General features: G+C 54.2%; 1 protein-coding gene across 1 annotated transcript in view; it reads right to left on the bottom strand.

Moving 5' to 3' along the window:
* CDH22 (cadherin 22) overlaps nt 1-24796 on the bottom strand; it is a 67797-nt gene that overhangs the window by 1736 nt on the left and 41265 nt on the right. Inside the window, exons 7-10 of the mRNA XM_058562578.1 lie at nt 19389-19525; nt 7912-8033; nt 7676-7793; nt 1614-1865 (exon numbers count right to left, since the gene is read on the bottom strand). Of these exons, the coding sequence (XP_058418561.1) occupies nt 1614-1865; nt 7676-7793; nt 7912-8033; nt 19389-19525 (629 nt within the window). The remainder of the gene's footprint in view (nt 1-1613; nt 1866-7675; nt 7794-7911; nt 8034-19388; nt 19526-24796) is intronic.

The raw sequence follows: 24796 nt of genomic DNA, 5'->3' as shown, positions 1-24796 counted from the left end.
CTAGATTGTATGTCCAATTTCCTACTGAACAGGTCCTCTGGGTTGACCAAGAGAAGCTCAAACTTAATATGTCCAAATTTGAAATAATAACCTTTCCTCCTTCCCCACCCTCAGTCTCCCCCATCCAGTGATGGCAGCCCCAACTTTCCAGTTACTCAAGGCTTTTCCTCTCTTTTGTTCACTGATGAATCCCAGTACCTAGAAGAGTTTAGCACACAGGGGGACTCACCAGATGGATAAATAAGGAACTGATGAAGTGTTGAGAGAATTAAATGGATAGGTGGGTGGACGGATGGACAGACGTGCTGGGTACTATGCCAGGCATTGGATTCTTCTCGCTGCTCCAAACAGTTCTGGGCCAGTGGCCAGAGCCAGCTGCTAAGGCCATGGGGCAGAGTGCCGGCTCGCGACCTAACAAGGTGGCTCATGACAGGGAAGGCAGTGGGAGCCAGGAACAGGTCTGAGGGAGGGGAGGTGTCAGGAGAGAACTGGGGAAGATGGATGGACGGCTTTTGGAGCTGGAGGCCGGGAGCCGTGGAGGGGGATGCCCGTGAGAGCAGATGGCGTGGAGCACGGGCGGCGGGCGACAGATGTGCCAGGCCTGATCAGCGATTCCGCCCGTCACCTTTAGAGCACTGATGTGCACTTTCTTCGTTTGTGGGCAATTAGGCAGAAATTTGTTTGCACTGCCTCGGAAAATGAAACCACTGTAAAGTGCACCCTCTGGAAAAAGGGTTTCTGAGCCATGGGCTGGGGTGGAGAGAGAATGGGGGCCTGGGCCTCCCAGCTAGGAGCCTGCCCAGAGCCTCTGCAGGGACCTGAGGAGGGGCAGCTTGGCCACAGGCAGGTCCTCGGGGGGCAGGCAGCGGCCACGCCAGTGGTAGGCAGCGAGGGGCGGGAGGCAGCCAACATCTCCCAGGGAACTGAGCAAAGCTGGTATCTGCAGTCTGGACCTCCCGTGAGCTCCTCTAGCTCTGCCTGTTCCGTGAAGTCACCATTTAGCTCCTGGAACTTGATCTCTTCACTGGGGACACTTTGGGGGTTCAATTGGCTGCTGGTGGAACTGATAGTAGATTTTGCCTCCCAAATTTTTAAGATTTTGCCCCAGCTGCCCTAAAGTTTTGCCCCCAGTTTAGATTCATAGCAGGTGAGGTAGTTAAAGGAGCAGGGAACACAGGACAAGAAGACCTGATTTCAAGTCAGAAGACTAACTCTACCCTTAGCCTCTCAGAGCCTCAGTTTCCTTGTCTGAAAAATGGGGATGATACACCTGGCTGAGTGGTTGTGAGGTTCACAAGAGCCCTTTTTACTAAAACTCCTACATAGAGAATAAAAAGGGACAATAGACACGAGAGGACTTATAATATGCTTAGTTTTTAAAAAGTAGGGAGAGTTTGGGCTGTGTAGAGGGCGGGTCAGCATGAGCGAGTCTCCGGTGGGGGTGACACCATCTGAAGCTGGTGGTGGGGCTGCTCCATACTTAGAAGACTTACAGGACCTGTGCAGCTTGGAGATCATTCAGGCCAGCCCTTCCTTGTGTGGAGAAGCAAACAGAGTCCCCGTGGGGCTACCAGAGAAGGAAACCCAGGGCCCCAGGCTCTCGGTGGACTCACCAATCAGGATGAGGACGCAGACCAAGAGGGCGATGAGGGCGCCGGGGCTGAGGGAGGCGGCCATGACGAAGGCCGTGGTGTTGCAGGACTGGATGGCGCCGGAGCTGTCACAGCCACAGACGCGGATGGTGAGCGTGCCTGTGCTGCTCAGCGTGGGCGGCCCGCGGTCCACCACCAGGATGGGCAGGAAGAACACGTCCTGCTCCTGCCGGTTGAAGCCCATGTGCTGCGTGTGCACGGAGGCCGTGTTGTCTGTTCCGGAAAAAGGCAGTGGCGTGTGACCTGGGGTCTGGGGTCAGCCTCCCCTGTCCCTGCCACCTCCTGATTCTCCCTCGGGATCTGCCTCCCTAGGCCCCAAGCTTCTGCCATCCAGCAGACCCTAGGGTCTATCCCCCAATCTCCCAAACTTCTGTTACCAGCTGTCCCCAAATTCTGCTCCCAGCTGCCTGAAGGTCCTTTCCCCAGCCATACAGCCCACAGTTCTGTTCTTAGCTGTCCCAAGATTCTATTCCCAGCTGTCTCAAGATTCTGTTTTCAGCTATTCCAGGATTTTGTCCCCAGCTGTGCCAAGGTCCTGTCCCTGGCTATGTCAGATTTTTTTTTTTGCTCTTTGTCTCAACAGGCTGTTTTTGTTCCGGATTCCAGCCCAGCTGCCCAGTGCACCCTGACCCTGGGCCTATGGTCCTTGGGTTGTGGCTTGAGGGCCCTGGTAAGTCCTGGGTCATCAGAGAAGACTGGGGACGCTGGCTGGCACCCGCCTTTGGCTGAGGGAGCTTTCTATCAGGAGCCTCTCTAGGAGCTGAGCCTGGAGGGCTGGGGGCACGGCCCCGGGGCCTCATGGGAGTGCACCGAGGTCCCCTCACCCACCTCTTTCCTTTTTACACATGTGGCCAGAGAGCACAGCAAACTAACAAGTCGTACTCATGGCTGCTTCAGCCTGTTGCTGAGAAGGCCAGGCAGGCCTCAAGGGGGTAGGTATCTGGTCTTGGAGCACAGGCTTACACGGTAGGTGGCACCCGCTTCCTCTGCCCTCCTGCCTCCTCCACACCTCTCCTGTATGGCCAGGCATCCCCGACTCTGATCATTTCGAGAGTCCTTGTCCTTTCAGCCGGGCTAACAATGTGGTGGTACAGAAGTACTCAGAGCCCAGCTGGCTGCTGCCCCCACCCTTCATAGCCAACTCCACAAAAGGGTGCCCCGCCTTTCCACGGGGGCCCAGGCCTCTCTCCTGAGTCCTTCTCCCTGTCCTCGCAGTCTTCAGGCTGGTCCCTCGGACCTCAGACTCGGGCAGCCTGGCTCCCTTTGCCAGCTTTGTGGCCCCACTTAACCCAGCTCCTCCCCGCAGCCCCCAATTCAGTGCTCTAGTCCTGGCCTTCCCCATCACGGACACAATGCAGGAAAAAGAGCCCTTGGAAGGACTGACTTGTGACTTGGGCACATCTGTGAAGTGCACTGGAGGCCCCGCTGAACAAGATTGGTCATAGGTTGAAGCTCGTGTGATGGGCACATGAGGGTTCATGATATTACTCTGTCTACTTTTATACACATTTGAAAATTTGCATAAAAATATTAAAAAATAATGCCGAGTCGATCATTTACTAGCTTGGGAAACTCAGCTTATCTGGACTTCAGTTTCTCATCTGTAACTGAGGAAAATAGCGTCATGTAGGTGCAAGGATTAAATGGTAAAATTCATGCATAGCCCTTAGAATAGTTCTCAGCACACAGAAATTCTCAATGAATGCCGGTTGTTACTTTTTCCAAGCCCCACCCCCACGTCCCCTGTGCCGCACCGTGTGCCCACTCTCTGTCTAGGCTGCTCTGCCTTTCTTTACTCACCAGGTGCCCACTGGCTGGAACACCCTCCCCACCTCCTGCCTGGGCAAATCCCTCATCCGTCATGCTCTAGCTAAATGTCACCTCCTTTCTGTGGCCTCCTTTCTCCACTTCCCTGGGAAGGAAGGATTTATGGCTCCCCCTCCCTGCTCTGACTACGCAGGTGCCATGCACACTTCTGTTACAGCACTTGTCACGTTGCGTTGAATTAGCGTGTGCCTGTCTCTTCCCTGGCATTCAGCCAGTCTTGAGGAATGACGCTTGAATGAACCACAGCTTTTGGGGTAACTGGTGGTCCTGGGTGAGCTCCTCAAGCTCTGGTTTGAACTCTAGCCCTCCTGTCAAAGGGAGAGTCAACCCTGGCTATGAAAACATTTGCCTTCCCCTGGGGAAGAAAAGCTCAAGAGCAAGATGAGGAAAAGAGGGACTGGTGTGGGGCTCCTTTGCATTGACTGCAAGCTTTTTATGCATCAAGGGCTGTGTGGATACTTTAAATACATAGTAATGTTTAATCCTCACAACACCAAGAGTTGTGACATTATCCCTATTTTATATATGTGGAAGTTGAGGCTCAGAGAGAAGTGACTTGTCTGAACTTACCCAGTGAATTGGTGGCAGAGCTACCTTTTCCATCCACCCATCACATCATCTATCCACCCATCCATCCTCTATCCATCCACTCACCCATCCATCCATCCGTCAAATCATTTATCCATCCATCCTCTATCCATCCACCTATCAAATCATCCATCCATCCATCCATCCATCCATCCTCCACCCATCCATCCATCCATCCATCCATCCTCCACCCATCCATCTATCCATCCATCCATCCTCTACTTATCCACTCACTCATCCAGTAACTACTATGTAACTACTATAGTAACTACACAGTTACTACTATGTACTAGGCACCATGCTAATCACTGGGGGGAAACAATGGAGAGCTAAACCAACCATAGTCGTGGATCTGCACTTAAATTCTAATGTGAGAAACAAATGTTAATCAAATAAACCCACAATTTAGTCTACAATTACAAACCATGGTGAGTGCTAAGAAGGAAAAGTATAGGAAGAGCACCTAGTAGAGGACCTCACCCTGCCAAGGGTCAGGGAGACCTTCTTGGAAGAAGTGATATTATTGCTGAGCCCTGAACGATGAGTTCAAGGAGAGGGAACAGCCCATGCAAAGGCCCTGAGGTTGGAAGAAGCATGATACACTCAAGGAACTGCAAGTGGTCCTTCGTGGCTGGGGTGAGGAGGGTGATGGCTAGAATGAGTCAAGATGAGACTGGAGGGGGAGGCAGGTGCTCATCATGGAAAGTCTTGGAGGTGATGGGTTATTTTCCTAAAAGCACTGGGACGCCATTGATTGATGGGTTTTAAGCAAAGAAGTGACCTAGTGACATATCATCCATTCATTCAATAGCAAATACTAATTGAGTACCCTCTACATGTCAGGACTATTCTAGCCCCTGAGGATACAGCAATGACCGAGACAGACATGGTCCCTGCCCTCACTGAACCTACATTGTAGGCAAGGGAGCTTCTAATCTAAAATACAGGAAAGGATGTGGAGGACCAGTTAGGAAGCTATTGTGTGTTTTAGGTGTGAGAGAATGTTGGTAGTGGAGGCACAGAGAAGCAGACAGATTTGAAAAATTAGTGGCTGGCTCTGGCTCATCTTCAAATTCCCCAGCAAGAACAGAGGAGTAGAGAGGAGATGTTTGTTTTTCAGGGTTGCTGTCTTTGGCCACGGAGCCATATGTTCTGAGAGCTCTGGTCCCTGTCACTCCTCCACTCCATAGCAGGGACTCCCTGGGCATCATCTCTGAAGGCCCTGAGCTGCTCTCCTGGGCAGCCACTGGCTTCAGTTGGGGAAGGTGCTGACCAGCCCAGACCCCTACACCACCCTCTAGGCAGGATCTGCGGCCAGCACTGCGTCCATCCGTCTGGCCTGACATCCATCAGTGTCAATCCCTGGCTGCAAAAGCAATATTTATAAATCATGTTTCCAAACCGGCTACAAATTTGTACAAAGAAACAGACGGGTTGGGGTAGCCGTTTGTCACCAAGATATTTATACAGTGAGGAGGAGGGGGCTTGGCACACGGCGGGAAGGGGCTAGGGGACTGGAGGAGGGGACGTTCCATGGCTGTGCTGACCCCAGCACGCTGCTGCCACTCTTGCTCCCGGGTCTCATAGCAGGAGCTCGCACTAGACAGAGCTCTGGCAGCTCGCTGTCAGACAGAGGCAGCTGGGACAGAACCTCAGGCTCCGTGGGTTTGCAAAGACTTGTGTGCTTGGTGAGGTCAAGCCCGGGCTGTCTGTGTCTCCTGGGGCCCGCTCAGGGTGCCATTGAAATAACAAGCAGGCAGGGCATACCGGTTATTAAAATATTGAAATTCTTCCCAAAAGGTTGATATAGCCATGACTCTGAGCCCCCCAAGTCGTTCCCTGTGCCTTTCCCCCAGGCACACCCCCAACTTTGACAAAATCAGGCCATTAAGGGGTTAAAGCCTCGCACAGCAGGGGTTCGAGGGTCCTGCTCCAGGTTACTTAAGGTCAGTGTCCTTTCTGATTGGTTATCTGAACTGCACTGGTTGTTAACTATTTTTAATATAACTCTTGGAAATACAGATGGGTTTGGCTTCACAGGCCGCTGAGGTCTTTTCCTTTGGAGGGAAGGGATGGAAAGATATTGGGGGTGATCTCAGATCTGTTCCACGGTTGGAAGGAACCAACGTGATCTGGCCCCCAGTGCCTCTCTGACTACATCTCCTCCTAGTCCTGTCACTCATTCACTCCAGCCATGCAGGTCTCCTGTTCCCTGAACAGCTCAGCCTGCTCCCACCTCAGGGCCTTTGCACTTGCTGTTTCATCCACCTGGATCATACTTTGTCCAGTTATCTGCATGGCTCATCACTAATTCCCTTTAGATCCCTACTCACTCGTGATTCCTTCAGAGAGGCCTTCCCAGACCAACTTATTTAAAATAGCTCTACACTTACCCTGCCTTATTTTCCCCTGTTTTGTTGAACAGATTTTATTAAACACCAACTGTGTGCCAGGCACTGCTCTAGGAACCCAGGGTCCAGCACTGAACAAAACAAGGTCCAGACTCTTGTGGAGATTGCATTATCCGCACCCCCAGCCACTTATCATCCCCAACATATTATTTATTGTTTAATTTCTATCTCCCCTCACTAGAATGTAAACTCCACAAGGGCAGAAATTTTGTCTTGTTTGCCACTGTATTTTCAGGGCCCAGAACAGTGCCTGTCACATAACAGTGCCTGTTTCAATAAATGCTCAATAAATAATTGCTGAATGAAGGAGATCACATGTTCTAGGTACTAACAATATAGCTCGGGGGCCCTCATCTCCCGGCGGTCCGAGGTGGTAGGCCTTATCAGCCTCATTATACAGATGATGAAACTGAGGCTTAGAGGGGTGCAGACCTTGCCAGGGTTGCATAGAGAGCCATCGACTGAGCCTGGCTGGGACCCAGGTCCCTCACTCCCAGTCCATCGACCACACCCCTCCTCCTGTCTATTCCTCAAAGGTTCAAACTTCAACTTCCTGGGCACATTGCTGGGGCAGGTCTCACAGTGGGATCAGCTCAGGCTGGGCGGGGCAGTTTGCTTTCAAGGCAGTGAGATAAGGAAGCACGCCAGATCTGAGACAGGTGCGGGTTTGAATCCCAGCCCGCCACTGACACTATATGACCCTGGGTTGGGTCCCTTATCCTCTTAGAGTCTCAGTTTTATCACCTGCAGGGGGGTGGAAGGGGGAGAAAAACACCTCCCAAGGTGGCCTTGAGGATGCAAAGAGAAATGGGAGTGGGATAAAGCACTTCTTAGACTGAAGGGTGGGAGTGTGTGCACAGAGCTTATTTAGGTCTTCCCTTAGACCGGGGGCTCTTTCCACGTTGGACTCTGGCCCATCCACTCCTTGTATATTCCCTGTCTGTATCTTTCCGTCTACATTTTCTACTCTTGGGATGCCCCCTCTCCACTCCACAACCCACTCCTGCTTGTTCTTCAGGGTTTGACCAGTGGGCTGGGGAACAGATCCAGCCTGGCCCGGACTTGCTGTGTGATCTTGGACTCAACACTGGCCCTCTGGGTGCCTCAGTTTCTCCATCTATAATATGGGAAGAGAGTGGGAAGGCTAGACCCCTCCTTCCACGCATCCTAGGATTTGCTGGTTCGGAGGTGACTCACCTTGGATGTCGAGCAGAGAGAAATGAGGGTTGCTGGGAGCTTCAGGTACCAGGCGGAAATAGAAGCGGTGCCCACCCTGGGGCTCGTCTCTGTCCACCACGCTGATGGTCTGGATGAGCTGAAGGGTGAGGAGGGGGCAGGGAGCTGATGTGAGGCTGAGCCCACTCTGGGCCTGGGTAGTGGGTGCCCTGGCCAGTCCTGGCAGCAACCCCCAGTCCCCAGCCCCTCAGTGGTACCTGGCCTGGCTTGGCATCCTCACATACGGCTGCCTCGTAGGGTGTGGCCAGCTCTGGGGGATTGTCATTCACATCCAGGATTCGGATCCTTAGGGATGCCCGGGATAGCTGGGCATGATTGTCTATAACAAGAGCATAGGCGTAGGGTAAGAGGCATCAAGTGCCAGATCTGGACAACCCCCATCTGCCACTAGGACAGGATTTGGCAGTGGGGTCACACTGAGAGATCTGTGGGCTGATCAAGCTGGTACTAGGACCAGGACCGAGGACATCTGGCATAAGAGGGTAATCCACTGTAACCGTCATTGCCACCATTGCTATCACCATCACTACCATTAGATCATCACTATAACCCTCGTCATCACTGTCACTATCACCATCACCACCATTGCCATTAGCATTGGCACCAATGGCATCATCACTACAACTTCCACCACCATAATCACCAGTATCACCCCATCGCCCTCACCACACCATCACCACCTCCATCATTACTAACTTCATCGTCATTGTAACTATTATTATTATCACTACTGCCATTAAACCATTACACTACCACCATTAGCATTATCATTGCCACCTCTACCAACATAACTATCAGTACCACCATCACCATCCTCACCACTAGCACCATCACCAGTGCCATCACCACACCTCTGTTTCCATCACCATTAGATCATCACCATCACTACCATCACCATTAGATACCACCATTGCCACCACCACCACCCCATCCACAGTCCACCTCCATCATCTCCACCATCATCACAAACACTAAGGCCATCACTATCACCACGCTTACCACCACCACCACCCCTCTATCACCACTATCACCAATATCACCACCATCACCAGCAATGTGATCACCATCTCCACCACAACCGCCATTACCAGCCCCACCATCACTACCATTACCCCCACCATAACGACCCCTATCACCATCACATCACCACCCTCACTCCACTCCCACCCCCACCCGTGACAACACTATCATCACCATTGCCATTCCATCCCATCGCCATAGAGCACGCAGAATGCACCTGGAGCACCTACATCCATTATTTCAGGTATCCTTGCAGAAATCCTGTGGTTTGGTACAATTTATAGCCCTGTATTACAGAAGAGAAACTAAACCATGGGAAAGTTTAAAGAATTGGCCAGCTGGCAACTGAACTCCCAAACCTCTGCTCTTTTAAGACCCCATCCTGAGGGGCAAGACCAATTCGTTGGAGGTGGCTCTCGGCCGCCCCTCAGCAAAACCATGAAGTCCCCACTCCTCCAACTGTGATGTCTTTGAGGTCAAAATCTCTGTTGTATTAATCCCCTGGGTCCCCGGTGTTGTGGGATATGGCACAGAGTAGGTTCTAATACATTCGTTGAATGAATGAATTCATTCACTCCAAGCCTGGAAGGAGTTAGACAGAAAGAGGCTTGAATTCCAGGCATTTTGCTCTGTCCTTGACCAAGGTTTGATCTGGGGTCAGACCTTTCCCTCTCTGACATCAGTTTCCACACCTGGAAAATGAACAGAGCATAGTGATTAAGAGCAAGGACTCTGGAGCCATGTGGTTCCAATCTCAGCTCTGCCACTTAGCAGCTGTGTGACCCATGCCAGGTCACTTGACCTCTCTGTGCCTGTTTTCTCACTAGCCAAACAAGAGGACAGATTGAGTTAATACCCGTAAAACACTTAAAACTGTGTATACAACACACAGCAAGTACTAGATGAGGACTTGTTAAATAAACAGACGTCCTCAAAGGGTCCTTTCAGCAATGACAGTGAGTGACTCTAGGGTGTTGGGATGCCTCATCCCAGCCTGTCCTCTCTGAGCAGCACCCTGAACGATGGCCTTCTCTAGCCCCCCGAACCCCCCACCCCAGACTTCTGAGTGCTCACTGGTGCCCGTCCTCAGCTGTCTCAGTCATGAGTTCATTGCTGACGTGCTCTACTCGCCAGGGACCTCAAGGACTGGAGGGAAACTAGCCCCTTCCAAGCAGTGACTGGATGGCTGGATCTCTGGCCTGGCTGGCAGAGAGCTATTCTGGGGGCAGCATGGAAACGTCCAGGCAGCCAGGAAGCCAGTGAGTTTTGGGGGGCATGGGGCTGGTCGGCTGCCTCTTTCTCTGACCTCAGGGGCTCGCTAGACGCTGACTGCAGCTGCTTGTGTGTTGATAAAGAGGGAAATGGAGATCGGGAGGCAGGTGCAGCCACCTCCGGGGGGGTCGGGGAAAGGAGGTGGGGGGTGAGTCCTTTATTAACTCAGCCCCTGACCCCTCTCTGGAGCTCCCCTTAGCCAGCGCCACCTTATCTTCTCAGCTCACCCAGATCTGCCGCTTCAGCGATTAGAGGGGGCTTCTCCGGGGGCGAGAGATGGCAGTCGTGACTGGGAATGCCCGGTGAGCTGTTATTTTTAAGAGCGGGTTGCTGGGGAACTTAAACAGACAGACGGCGCTGCTTCTGGCGAGGAGGCGAGGGGAGGGCCGCCGCTGGGAACAGACACGTCTCTCCCCGCTGAGGTAGAGGGAGGGTGTGCAGGGGCTGGAGGGAGAGACAGGTCCTCTGAGCCATCAGAAGGGAACCTCAGAGCAGGACGAGTTCCTCATGGGCAGACACCCTGCTGGAGCGCTGGGCCCACTGCGGGTGAGACCCCCATTATTGCACCTTTCCTATGGGTTCTGCTGGCCCTCTTCCTCTTTTTTAAATTTCCAGCTTCATTGAGCTACAATTGACATATAACATTGTGTAAGTTTAAGGTGTCCAATGTGATGATTTGACACACGTATATATTGTGAAATGTTTACCACAATAAGGTTAGTTAACGCATCCTTCACTTCACGTAATTACCATTTTGTTGTTGTCCTGCCTCCTCTTTTAAAAGGTCATAGGTCACCTCTTGGGAAAGCCCTGAACCCGCTGGCATGAGTGGGGGTCTCAGATGTAAGAGGTGGGGCAGCTGAGTGAGCACTGAAGAGGTGAGCCTCTGCATCGCTGAAGGTGCCACCTGCAGAGCTTATCCTGGGGACCCCAGAATTTGGGGCTGGCCTGGACCCCCCCAGAGCTTGTGGGAAGCCCTAAGTTAGCATCCAGTGCCCCTGACATCACAGCAGTCCCCAGCCTGGCTGCATGTTCGACTCACCTGGGAAGGCTTTAAAACACACCGATGCCCACGGCCTGGTCACTCATGTTTTTTAACAGCTCCAGGAATCAAGTGTGAAGCAAAGGTTGCCAGCCACCGCCCTGGGGTGACTGGAAGGTTGGGGAGTCCAACCTGACGTCTTACCTCTGACTGACTTCCTGCAAACCCCTCCCGATCACAGTTAGCATCATTTGTAATACCGGATAATAATAATTCATAATTGTACCACCTTAAATGTTTCTGGTGTAAAACAAGGAATCCATCCATTAATTAATCTTCACTTCTGTGCAGGACTTTCCAATTTGTAACAAACTTTCTCATCTATGACCTCATTTGATCCTCAAAACAACCCATAAAGGAGGTTTTGTCAAACACATTTTGCAGATGAGAAAACTGAGACCCAGAGAGGGCAGGATTTTGCCCAAAGCCACAGGGGAGTCAGGAGCAGAGATGGGCTGGGTACTAGGTCCCCCGACTCTAAGTCCAGGGTTTGGTCCAAATACAATGCCAGTGGACCCTCCTGCTGCCTGGACATCTGTCCATCCCACAGCAGCTGCTGCTCGGACCCAGGCCCAAGCCGACCTCACCCAATGCCCAGCGGCAGGTGCCCTCTCCAGGGACCGGGTCCCCCATGGGTCCCACCCTCCCCCTTGGCTTCTCAGTTCAGCTGACTGACATGCAAATTAGTTTAATTATTTCTTCTTCTAAAATAAATTATATTTTGCAGTAGCTGCAATATGTTGTGTCAGGCAAAATTACATTCAATATTTTTAAACTAATTGATGCAGCCTTGAGGAAGGCTGATTGACAGCCCAGAGCTGAGCAGGCCTGCAGCCTTAACCGATTCCTAAATTAAAATTAAACGTGATTCTGCCCCGTGCTTCCTCCTGGAGCTGGTTCACCATTAATCTGGGGAGGTGGCAGGTGAAGCCCCGGGGGGCCGAGGAGGCTGGGCAGTTCAGTGGGTGCTTCGGGAAGAGGTCAGACTTGGGGCAGGAGAGCTGCTGTGCAGTGTGAGCAGGTCTCTTACCTTCTCTGGACCGCGGAGCCCCTTATGTATAATGGATGGGGATGGGACTGGGCAACCCGGAGCTGAGACTTCTGGCTTTTGCTGACAATTATGGATTGAGCGCCTCCTTTGTACCAAGGACACAACGGCGAACGAGACCAACACGGCCTCTCAGTCTAGTGGCAGGAACAGACAGTACTCCAGACTGTGATAAGAGTTGAAAGATAAAAGTCCAGGAGCTGTGAGAGCATGGAGCGGGGATCCCGCCCTGGCGGGGTGCAGGGATGTTTTCCCTGGAGTAAGTGACTTTTAGGCTGAGATCCAACGAGGAAGTAAAGGAGGTATTATTAAACCCATTGTTAAACCAATCAGATGAAGGGGACGGGAGGGAAAGAATGCCCCAGGGAGTGGGAGCAGAGTGTGCAAAGGTCCTGGGGTGGGAGGGGAGGCTGTAGATAATGGGACTCTGGATCCCTTCGAAAGAAGAACCCAGCCCCTGGCAGTCGCTCACCTGGTATCTGAACCAAACTGGGAAGGGAAGAGGAGATGGGACCTGGCCTGGTGACCTTGTTAGGGCACGCCTAGGAATGTGCTCCTTCCCAGAAGGACACCAGCAAACACATACCAGGCACCTGCCACGGGCCAGGGCTTGTGCTGCCTCATTTTATCCTGTCAACCATCGTGGGAGTAGAGAGTAGGATTATTGACATTTTATTGATGAGGAAACTGGCCCAGAGGGGTAAAGAACCTGCCCAACGTCTCACAGGGAATAACAGGTGGAGATGGGGCTCGAACCCGGATCTGGTTCCAAAGGGGGAGTTTCTAACCACCAGATGACACTGCCTTTCTTACCATCTTTAGCTGTCAGAGTCCTACTTGCCTTCAAGGTCCCCAGCAAATGTCCCTGCCTCCTCCTGGAAGCTTCCCTTGACTGCCTCAGTCCTGGGCAATCAGAGTAGAAGCCTAGTCCGACATGTCCACGAGGCCCCATGTGACCTTCCTGCTCATCACCTCCCTGGCCTCGTGCCTCCTCCTCCCTTCAGCTCTCCTCCAGGTTTGCTCTTCTCTCCTTCAGACCTCTGCCCAGGTGTCTTCTCAGAGAGACCTCCCCTGATGACCTTATTTACATTTGCCCCTGGCCGTCCCACCAGACACCCCTTGCCTGCTGCATTTCTTTCCATAGCATGCAGCCAACATCTCCTGGTTTTACTCACTTAACTTGCTCATCATTTATCTCCCCCACTAGAAAGGAAGCAGAATTTTGGTCTATTTTGTTTACTGCAGTATCCGCAGCACCTGTGTGCGTGGCACAGAGTAGGTGCTTAATAAAGACTGTAAAATGAATGGATTGCATTGTCTGTGGCATCGGAACTACGCTGGGATGCCGGGGAGGCGACAGGGAGAGACGGAGACCTTCTTGGATGCACCAATTCTGTGGGGGTTGCACCCCCTCCGTCTAGGAAGCCGTCCAGCTGTGTGACCCTGCTCCTGCCTCTCTCTCTGGACCAAGGTTTTCTCATCAGTAAAACAAATGGAGTTGGACTCTGACGTGTGCCTTGGCTGTCAGGGAGAAGCGCCTTGGCTGTCAGGGAGAAAGAGAGAAGCCCAGAGAGAAAGAGAAGTGGGGTTGCAAGACTGGGAGTGGGGAGGAGAGTGAGAAGGGGGAGGGAGGGAGAGAGGGGGCGCTCGCAGGTCCCTGCTTCCTGCTCACTTGCAGTGGGGGGGCACAGAGCCCAGACCCTCTCCTCCACTGTCCCCCAGCGCCTCCCCCCTCCCAAGGGAATTAAATTGCATCCGAACACCAGGTTCTGATTAGAGCTGGCCAGCTGGGCAGGAAGATTTATCATCCCAATTACGAACCGGCCAAGACAGGCAGGCAGGACCGTGAGGGGGCTGGTGAGCAGGTGGGGGTGCTCGAGGAGGGGTGTCAGGGCTGTCAGGAGTGGACTCCTCGCACTCCCGGCCCTGTCCCCACTCCCTTCCAGTGGGAGCAGGACGTTCAGGGGCCCTTCTCTGTCTCTCTTGGGGACTTCACTTATCTGTCTGGCTTCCACGTGGAGACTGGAGGCTTTGACCTTGGCGGGAGGGAGTTTAGTTCTCCAAAGGGTGGGGGAGGACTTCTGGGTGAAGTTGGTGCCCTGGAATTGAGTGGAGTGGAGTGGGAGAAAGTTTTCCTCCCTAGGGCTGAGCTGGTCCTCACGTTCTGGGCTGTCCTATGGAGACTCTGTGGACATCACAAAACCTTTGTTCCTGCTGGCATCTGTAGGCACCTGAGGTGCCACAGGATCCCGACTTACCCAGCCCAAGAGGAGCCCAGGCCTGATTTACACACCTCTGGTGATGGGGAGTGCACTGCCTCCCAAAGCGGTCCCTTCTACGCAGGGCGGCGCCAGGCCTCTTCCCCACACTCAGCCCCCCAGGTGCCTCCTGCCGCCCATCCTAGCCCAGCCCTGGCAACCCCTGCACACATCTAAGCCTGAGTCTTCCCGACAGCCTCCCCTCTGCCCTCCTGCTCCAGGCCGGCCCCTTCCTGTCCACCCTCCCCTGTGAACGCTGGGGATGGCACATCTGACCATGTGACCCTTCTGCTCAAAGACTTACATTGTCTCCCTGTCGTCTCCAGGAGATGGCCGTGCCTCACAGGACATCCAAGGAGGCCCAGTGAGCTTCTGCACACCCACCTCACCTCGTCTGCTCCAGCCATCTTCCAGCCCCAGCCTCCGGACACACCTAGTCTCCGTGCTCAGAATGGGCAGTGGACCGCCGTGCCTCCAAGCCTTTGCATGCAGGGATCTTTCTGCCCGGAGCACCCACACCCCCTTTCTGCCCAGAAAGGCTTCCTCAGTCTTTGAGACCCAACTCAGATGTCCCCTCCTCTGGGAAAGGCTTCCTGCCTTCTGCCCCTCTGGATGGGCAAGTCCCTCCCTGCTCCTCCCGGTGCCCACTGTCCCCTACTCCCACTCACTGTTGACGTGTCTCTCCCCTGCCCACCTGTGAGCTCCTGAGGTCAGGGATCTTGTCTGCCACCAGATCCCACCGCCCAGCCCAGGCCAGGTAGGTGACAAAGCGCCCTCAGAAAACACTGAGGGTAGACACGGAGGGAAGGCGGTTGTCCCTGGAGGAAACTGAGCACTCTGCCACTCAAACCCCACTGCAACCCCTCACTCCCGTCCCTGCTCCTTCCTCCAGCCTCCTCAAACCCCTCTGTTGTCCCCCTAAGGAGCACTGGGCTGGGAGTCAGAACCTCCTGAGTGGATTTGGGCAAATTTCTTCCCTTCCTTAGGCTCAGTCCCCACAGCTATGAAACAGGGCGGGGGTCTGGTGTCCATCATCTCCAACGTTCCCTCTCCCCTCAGATTCTTTCTCTGACTATGAATAGCACCTACTGTGTGTCAGGAAGCATGCTAGGCCCTTTGTGTACGTGATTTCTAATGCACGTGACGTGGGATGGTTTATGTAAAGCATTCAGCATGATGTAAAGCACTCAGCATGATGTCTGGCATCTGGTAAGCTTCAAATAAATAGCAACTGCTATTATTAATAGTTATTATCCTTACAGTCATCCAACACAGTACCATTTTATAGATAAGAAAACTCAGACAAGAGGGGGAGTGACCTGTCAAAAAGCACATAGCTGGGAACCGGGCGACTGGGACCAGTTCTCCTCCATCATGCCACTGGGGGGGTGAGCCCATTTATCCATCCATTCAGCAAATATTTATACAGCCTACTATGTGCCAGGCCCAGCGTGAATGCTGCAGAAACATACGAGCCCCTGCCTTTGTGGAGGGTACAGTTTCCTGGGGAAGAGAGAGATTAACTAAGTACTCACACAAATGCATATATAAATCATAAAGCATGCTCTGCAGCGTGATGGAAAAATCGGGGTGCACTTGGCCTGGGGTGATCCAGATGGGGAAGCTTCTAGCTAATCTGGTTAACTCTTTGCTGTCCCGGGCAGCTGGATCCCACCCCTCCAGACCAGCTTAGGGCCTGACGACCCTGGAGGAGGGGGCTAGATGCTGGTACCCCTGGTACCCCCCACCCCAGTGCTGGCTTTCCAAGTCCTCCCCTGTCCCTTTACAACTGCCCTTTCCACTGAAAGATTCAGACACAAATTGTACTTTAAATTCAATATCGGTCATTAATATTTCATGATTACAAAACGTTCAGATAATGTCAGTGGCAGGAGCGTCTGCATGGGCAGAATGGATGACTCAGAAGTTCGGGCGCGGGGAGCTGGCATACTAAGTGGTGCGGGAGTCTTTGAGCTAATCCGGCACGACAGGCAGCGGCTGCGGCTGCGGCTGCTGCAGCATCCTCTGAGGGGCCCGCACAGCAACGCTGCCATGTAGGAATATTTCCCCTTTGATTCTTGTCACCTCGTGTTTGTTACACCAGGGCAGGCAGGGCTGCCGTGACCCGTGAGCACCCCGTTTCTGGATGCTTCGGCTGGAGGGCACGGGTGGGCAGACCGACCGGCATTGCACTGGGGCTCGGGCTGGCCGCTGAGAGGCAGGAGGCCTGGGGTGGAGCCCTGGCTCTGCACGGACTTGCTCTGTGACCTTGAGGCCATTGCTGGTCCTCCCTGAGCCTCTGTTTCCTCATCTGTAAAGTGGGGGTAATAATTTTGTCCTTGTCTCTCGGGGACGGCAAGAAGCTGGAGCGAGTGGCTTATTTGTGGCACTCCTGGCTTCATGCTTGGCACCAAGGAAATAGGACTTGAGGGCATCCGGGTGAGAGCTGGGCTCTCAAGTCAGATGGGCTGGGGCTGGAATTTGGATGAATGACTCCACCTCTCCGAATCTCAGTTTCTCATCCACACATGGGGGTGACAGCAGACTCGACCCCTCTCAGCAGGAAGATTCAATCAGCACATCCCTGAAAGGTGCCTGGCACAGAGTCGGCGTTTACATCAAGGGCACAGAGTCAAGATCAACAGATACCGCTAACTGAGCACTCACCACCTACTAGGCTAAGTTCTTTCGGTGCATTATCCTAACTAATCCTCCCACCAGCACTGTGAGGTGGGATCCATTCATCTTTCCATTGATGAATACCCCGGGTGAGCGTCGGGCAGGGGTTGTGGAATGCAGCTCGGGAGGGGGGTCTCTAGTCTGGTGACCAGTCTTCTCCTTGCAGAGACTCATCTCCTTCCCTGTGGTCAGTTGCTGGGGACTGGTGGGTGGGGTAGGGCTGGGGCTCAGAGAGCAGAAGACCAGGGAAAGGGAGCCCACACAGCCATGCTGTGGAGGGAGGCAGGCAGACTTGGCCCAATCCCAGCTCTGCCGCTGCACATCCTTGGGCGTCTCCTAACTCTGAGCCTCGATTTTCCCGTCAGTAAAATGGGTGCTGATCTGTTACTGATCGTGATTCGATAGAAGTATGTGCTAGAAAGCATCTAGCCCAGAATATATATCAGGTAAACATTGTAAATGTTGTGGGGGGACAGTCCCCCCACATTCTTTCTACTGTGAAGTGGCAGCGTTACAGACTTTGTATGCTATGTTGGCTGCTTTCTGAAGGAGACCCACTGGGTAGAAGCACGATGCTCACTTAACCCGAGAGGGGACTTGCTAGTGGTGGGACGCCAGACTGTGTGACGGGCTGCTGGGGGAGACGTGTTTGTGGGTAGGGAGAGGACGCCTCTCTGCCCAGCAGCCAGGCTGTCCCCCAGCTGCCCAGGGAGCAGGTTCAGGGAGGCGGGGAGGGGGAGCTCTCTTCCCCCAAGTCCAGCCGCCACTTCCTCTCCCGCCACCTTTGTCCTCTCCCTTTCATGCGGTGGAGGAGTGGATTCAAAGGCGTGGAGCAGCAGGCACGGAGGGTTGAGCCAGCTTTGTATTTTCTTTTAAACTGAAGTTGAAAGAGAGGAAGGGAACTTCAGCTTAGGGACTTCCTTGGCCCAGAATTGGCTGGTGGGGTCTGCAAAGTGGGAGGGGGAGGTGGAGGAGGGCTGGCAGGAGGGCTCGCAGGGGCAGGAGGGGCTTGGGGTCGAGGGGTACAGAGGCGAGTTTGAATGTCGCCCACCGAGGCTCAGAGACTCTCAGTATTCCTGTTGTCATGATTGCTTAGCGGCAGCTCAGCTGGTTCCCGAGACCTTGAGAGCCGACAGGGTGGGCGGCTGGAGAGCAGGTCCAGGCAGCGGTGGTGGCAGCCTTGCTCTGGTTATGGAGGAGGCCTGGAACCGCACTGTCCCCTCTCCTAGTGCTCCGTGAAGCCCCAAGCTCTTAGCTCCTCCCCTCCACGGCCTTACTTATGTGGACCCCATGTCTCAGGGCCCCCTCTTTCTCTCCCAGCTCACACTCCTCCCCAGCTGCACCAAACTGCCCGTGACACACACACACACACACACACACACACACACACACACACACTCTTCCAGAAACTCAGGCTGAGCACCTTGGAGCCATCCTTGACCCCTCTCCACCTCTCACCTCCGTGTCATCCCAGCAGCTGGTCATGTCGGCTCTGATGTCAGCCTGTCTCCCAAAGCCGATCACTTCTTGCCTACTCCGGGCTTATTACCCTGGGCCAGGCCACCATCTTATCTTGCTGGCACCATTGCATTTCGCTTCCAGCTGAGCCCCTGCTTTCCCCCTCAGCCCCCAAACAGTCTATTCTCAACGCAGCAGCCAGAGGTGTCCTGTCAGGCAACGTCCCTGCTCTGCTCAAACCTCCCCAGGGACTCCCACCTCATTTGGAGCACAGTCCAAAGACCCCACAATGGCTGACCACTCTGCCCTCGCCAACCACACTGGCCTCCTTGCTGTTCCTCCAACATGCTAGGCGAACTACCACCTCAGGGCCTTTGCACTGGCTGTTCTCTCTGCTTCGAATGCTCTTCCCTCAGACGTGGGTATGACTCCCTCTCACTTTATGGGGGTCTCTGTTGAAATGTCTCCTCAGAGAGGCCTTCCCTGCAGAGAAATGAACACCCTCTTCCTCCCAATCCCCGTCCCCTGCTCTCTTCTTCTCTGTTTCTTATTAGCATTTAACATCACCTGACATATTATGTACACCCCTTCTCTCAGTTTGTTGACTGACTGGCTCTCCCCCACCAAGACAGGAGCTTCTCTGCCTTGTTCAGGACCGTATCCCCAGCCTCTAAAACAGGGCTTAGTATACAGTAGGTGCTCAATAAATGCTGAGGGAAGAAAGCCAGCCTCAAGACTGGCCCTGCGCTTTTGGCTTAAGATCCTTCCCAGATCCTTGTTCCTGCTCATCAGCTTTTGCCTCACCACCCCGCGGGCCATCTTTGCCCAGTTTCTTCCTCTTTGCCCCGCCCCTCAGCCCTCGCCCCTTCCCGCATCTGCCCCGCTCCCCCGGCTCACCTGCCTCCATGGCCAGCACCGTGATGTTGTGCCAGCCCGCGGTCTCGCGGTCCAGCCCCTTGCCCGTCACGATGGCGCCCGTGTCCGCATCGATATCAAAGATCTGGTCCAAATCTGAGTCTCGGTCAATGGCGTACCTAAGGGAGGCAGGGTGGGGCTGATTGAAGGTGCCCTGGCACCCATGTCGCCCCACCCATCCCACAAGAGAGACCACCAGTCTGGGAGACACAAGGAGCAGAGAAACCCTGTCCGACTGAGGAGGGGGAAGGGGTCTGGGTTTGCACCTGCTGTGTGACCACGGGTAGCCTTCAACCTCTCTGAGCCTTAGTTTCCGCAGCTGGGAAATGGGGCTAATAATTTGCACCCTACCGTTGTTGTGAGGGCTGGAAGTGGGCAAAGTCCCTGGCACAGAGTTCGCCCTCACTGGATATTCGATTATCTTTCCATAAGAGGCGACCCTAGACTTGGGCTTGAGAAGGGGAGGGGGCTGGCATTCCGGGCAGGGGGCACAGAAGGTGCAAAGGCGGGGCGGGTGAGAATTATTCAGGGGATGGTGAACGGTGCAAAACGCTCAGAGCTGGGAAGGAGGGGGAGGCAGGCACCAGGAGGCGCCGGGCCGAGGGATCTGGGGGCGGCGGCCGCCCCTCCCCGCCTGCGCAGCACGCGCGAGCTAATCCGCGGCTTTTCAGTTGCCGCGTGAAAAGGCCCTTTGTTCCGCCTTCTTCCCGGGCCTTTGTGCGGCGGCTCCGGGCCTGAAAGGCCCGTGTCCAACACATGTCTCGGGCGGCGGCGGCCCGGAGAGGCCCCGCCAGCTCCGGCCTCCGCTTCCCGCGCTGATAGCGCGGGCGGGGGCGCCGCCAGGCTGCGCGGCCACAAAGGCCTCGAACGCCAAGCAAGGCCTCATTGTGCCGCGAGGACAAAGGAGCTTGCCCGGCGGGGATCAGCCCCAGCCACCCGGCCCCTCTCGCAGGCAGGAGGAAAGGCGCCCTTTCCCCACCTCCCAGTGGGAAACGGAGGCCCAGCGAGGCCAGGACACCAGAAACACCCCCTGCTGGGGGCCCAAAGCCCTGGGATGACCCTTCAGTGTGGCCTTGGCTCCATTACCCAACTTCTCTGGGCCTCAGTTTCCCCATCTGTTGAATGGGGACAATGACATCTAGTGGGACTGCACATCAGAGAGCAGTCAGAGCTGGGTTTGAATCCTCCGCTACTTATTCTACCTGTGCGACCTTGGACAAGTCACTGGACATCCTGGGCTTCTGTTTGCGTATCTGGAAAAGGGGGTGATTCACGCTCACCTCCCGCTGGTGTGGGTTAGAGGAGGTAGATCTGGGCCTAGGGGATGGCCCTTATTCTTTTCATATTGACTGCTCTAGTGGAGGTAAAGTCTTGTGGCAAATTGCAAAGGGCCTAGCATGTGGGTGTAGTGGGCATCACAGCCAGTCTCCTGAGTCCCCATTTAATGCTCCTTCCCGTCCCTAAGCCCACATCCTCCTTGCCTCTGACCAGCTTGGGCCCTCTGACTGGGGTGAACGTGTGTGGGGAGGTTCAGACCCAAGAGGATCATTCCTCCCATGAGTATCATAGTTTGCAGCCTGCCTTTCCTATAGCCATCCCTCCATTCATTCCTTCGTACCTAGACACTACTTGGGTGCCTTCTCTGTGCTGCTCTGGTAGGCCCTGGGAATCAAGGGGCAAACGAGACAGAAGAGGTCCCTGCTGGCATCCTGTGAAGCCGATGTGATCTCCCCCATTTTGCAGATGAAGACACTGAGGCTCAGAGAGGAAACTTGCCAAGCTTAAGGCTGCCAAGTATGGTTGTGCCGGTTGTGTGCTGCACAAGGGTGCCAGACTGAAGAGGGCAGGTGGGAGTGAAGTCCAGCCACTGTTTTGCTTGCCAAGCCATGTGTCCTAGCCCCAGGGAGTATCTTCTCAAAGAAGGGCCTTTTTCTTATTTACACAAAGCTGCCATATGGGCTAGTGATGATCCTGCCCAAGGTTGCCCAGGGACTGTCACAGAACTGGAATTTGTACCCGAATTTGGGACTGTATACCCAGAGTTCTTTCTAGCTTGTTGAACCATCCAAATGGTTGCCTTTGCCCCAGCCTGGCCGTGTCAGATATTTGGGTCCAAAGGAGGTGAACCAGACTCTGAGTGTCGGCTCAGGTGGAAGGCACCGTGGAGACCGCCTCCTGACTTCACAGGTGGGAGAACAGGGTCCAGGAGAGGGCCGGGGGCCAGGCACAGCCTGGGGCTCCTGATCGCTGGGCCGGGGTTGGGCACGAGGCGGGGCTCGTGGGAGGATGCTGACTGCCTTCTTCTGGCTTCTCCTCCCCTCTCTGCTCAGACCTCTCTCCTCTCTTCTGCCTCCTCCTCGTCCACCTCCTCCCAGTTTTCCTCTTTTGTTCCCTCCTAGAGTGGAAGGGAGGGAGGCTGGAATCTAAGTGGAGGCAGCTGTTCCCAAGGCCATGGGGTGGGGACTGCGGGGACCCGCCATTAGCCAGCTAAAGACTTGGGGCTGCGGGTTGGTGAGGCTGGCTGAGCCCAGGTGGTTTTGTTCCAGCTCGAGGAGCCAGCGAGCGAGTGGGAGGGAGGGGCTCCGCGTGTGGCAAAGAGCGTGGCCTGGCTAAGGCGGGGGATGGGGGTGGGGGGAGCTGGTGCACCTCATGTGTAGGTGCATGAGTTGTGTGTCTGGTCTGTGTTGTGGGTGGAAAGTGTGTGCGTGTGACTTGAATATGTGGGTGGTGTGTGTGTGTGTGTGTGTGTGTCTGTGTACGTGTGTGTGAGATTCTGCATCGCAGCTGGAAGAGAAAAACTAAGAGGCAGCTCAGCCCTGGCTCTGCATCCAGGTCCACAATGACCCCGGGCACGTCGCTTCCATCTTTGAGCCTTAATTTTCAGCAAAAAGGAGATGCTAATCCTACCTTGCAAGTTGTTGGGAGGATTAAATGCCTAGCTGGGGGATAAGGTACCAGCCAGCTGAGTTCCAGGAAAATTACGCCATGAGTGAGAACTGCTGTTATTCTAATTATTGCTCAGAAATGTCTGGTGAGAGGTACACAGGAGTCCCTCTAACCCAGCGGGTGGTCTGCATGCCTGGGGGTGGGAGGCACCACGGATGGATGCCAGAGCATTGCCAGTGGTCTGAGAAGGACAGGAGGCAGCTGTGGGTCTAGAAGGTTCTGCTCAGATCTCCTCGTCCTGCTTCTCATTCGGTCAGCCAGGACCTGGAGGGCAGGAAGGGAACAGGAGCAGGCGTGGGTGGAAGAATGCAGTGTGAGAATGTGGGTTCGTGTCAGCTAGTGTGTGTACGTGCATGTGTGCATGCATGCATGCAAGGGAGGCCTGGGAATGGTAGTCAGGAGGGTGGATCTGCCTAGGTTTGAAACCTAGCTGTGTGACCTTGGGCAAGTCACTTAATCTCTCTGTTCTTCAGTTTCCTCCTCTTAAAAATGGAGATAATAACAATGATAATAATAATAATAATACCTACCTCAGAGGGTGGTTGTGAGATTAGACAAGCCTCTACCAACAAAACACTTGTAACAGTGCTGGGCACCTGCCACATGATGTCTGGATTAGCTGTTATTTTTATTTGCTGAGCAAGACTTTGTGCCAGGCCTGTCTAAGGGCTTTACATGCATGAGCTCCTCAAATCCTCCCAGGTACTGTCATAGCCCCATTTTACAGATGAGGAAACTGAGGCTCAGAGAAGCCAGGTGCCTTGCCCAGGATCAGAAGGGCTGGTTAGTGGCAGAGCCAAGTTCCAGGCCACACCTGTCCAGAGCCCCAGGTCTAAGAGCACCCTCCTAAGAACCAGCCAGGTACACCTGCCAGCACTCCCACACGCTATGAATAGCACAAAACGCTGCTGTTGTCAAGGTCACGGTGGGGGAAGTGGGGAGGGTACTTCCTCCTGGCTTGGGTGCGCATGTAGTTTTCCTCCACATAAATACGTACATACAGAGCTCACACAGACATAATAAACATGAGAGGCTGCAGGCTCTTGTGTGTACCGGCTTCCCGTGCTCCTGTGGGTGGGCTCATAGATATACACAAGCAGCAGGCTGCATGATGCAGACCCCACCCGAGCTACTAGTAGGGGAATCTCTTCAGATACAAAAGGGCTGCCCCTCCAAATCAAGGGATTCCTCTCCGCTCACCCCACCCCGTCTGTGACTTGGTCCCCCTCCCCTTCCCCTTTAAGGCACACCCTCAAAGCCACACAGGATGCCTGGAAAATTGTATGTGGTTAGTATTGGTTGCAGAATGAACGGGAGAAACGGATGTCCAGACCACCAAGAAAAATGGTGATGTCCATTTCCTGAGGGCCCACTATGTGCTAAATAATCCTTCCTGCCACCCTGGGCGCACCGAGCACAACCTGGAATGCAGCAGACATTTAACACCTATTTTTTGAATAAATGAATGAGGCAGGTACTGCTATCATGATGCCCATTTTAGAGATGGGAAAACAGGCTTGGAGTGGGTGCCATGATTTTCCCACAATTCTACCACTGAGCTGGGATTCAAACCCAGGTCTCCTCTGATTCCAAAGCCCACGTACTTTCTGCTGCACCCCACTGTGGAGGGCGAGGAGGAAAGACGTGTTTGCCCCCCTGTCCAGTGTGGGCTTTCCTGCTTTTGATGTTCAAAGTTGACTCAGGCGGGGGCTGGGGCTGGTGGGACTATGGCTGGGCTCACACACAGCCAGTCTGTCTGCAAGGCTGCTTAATGCAGAGACGGGCCCGTCTGAGCACTCTCCTCTCTCCATCTACAGCTTCCAAGGCTTCCCCCTGCCTAAGGATCAAGTCCCGTCCTTCACCTGACATTCACGGTCCTCCACTGCTTGTCCCCAAGTGCCCCTCTGTCCTCATCTCCCCCTGCCCCAACCCCCCACGTGAGCACATCCAGTTGATTTCCCTGCTCCTGAACTTAAGCTCCTGGCTCCATAATCCTGTCCTGTCCCCCGGCCCTCACCCTGACTCCATCCTGGAGTGCCCTCTCCCCATTGCAACCCCATCCTCTTCGCCCTTGCTCAGGGGCCACTGAGGAAAGCCTGTGCTCACTCCTCTCCTTGGTGCTCAGAGTCCTTGCCTCTCCTTGGAGCTCTTTAGTCTTCAAGGCTCTGCCTTGGCCCAAGCCCACTCAGACTCGGATCTGTCACTAGATGTGTTCACACGGGGGCTCAGCCTTCCCTTCCGCCTGCGTTGGACTCATCCCTTTGCCTTACGCGCAGGGGAGGGCACCCAACCACAAAGGCAGTATGAAGCAGGGGCAAAATGGCAGGAGCCTAGACTCCAGGATTTAACATGGGTTAAATCATTCCTTCCCCTTCTAAGCTGAGTGACATTGGACAAGTCACTTCTCTCTGCTCCTCAGTTTCTTCGCCTGTAAAATGAGTACA

This window comes from Diceros bicornis, chromosome 19 (genome assembly GCF_020826845.1).
Source record: "Diceros bicornis minor isolate mBicDic1 chromosome 19, mDicBic1.mat.cur, whole genome shotgun sequence".
Taxonomy (NCBI): domain Eukaryota; kingdom Metazoa; phylum Chordata; class Mammalia; order Perissodactyla; family Rhinocerotidae; genus Diceros; species Diceros bicornis.
Note: the sequence above shows the minus strand (reverse complement) of the source record. Positions and strands in the feature narration are given on the sequence as shown.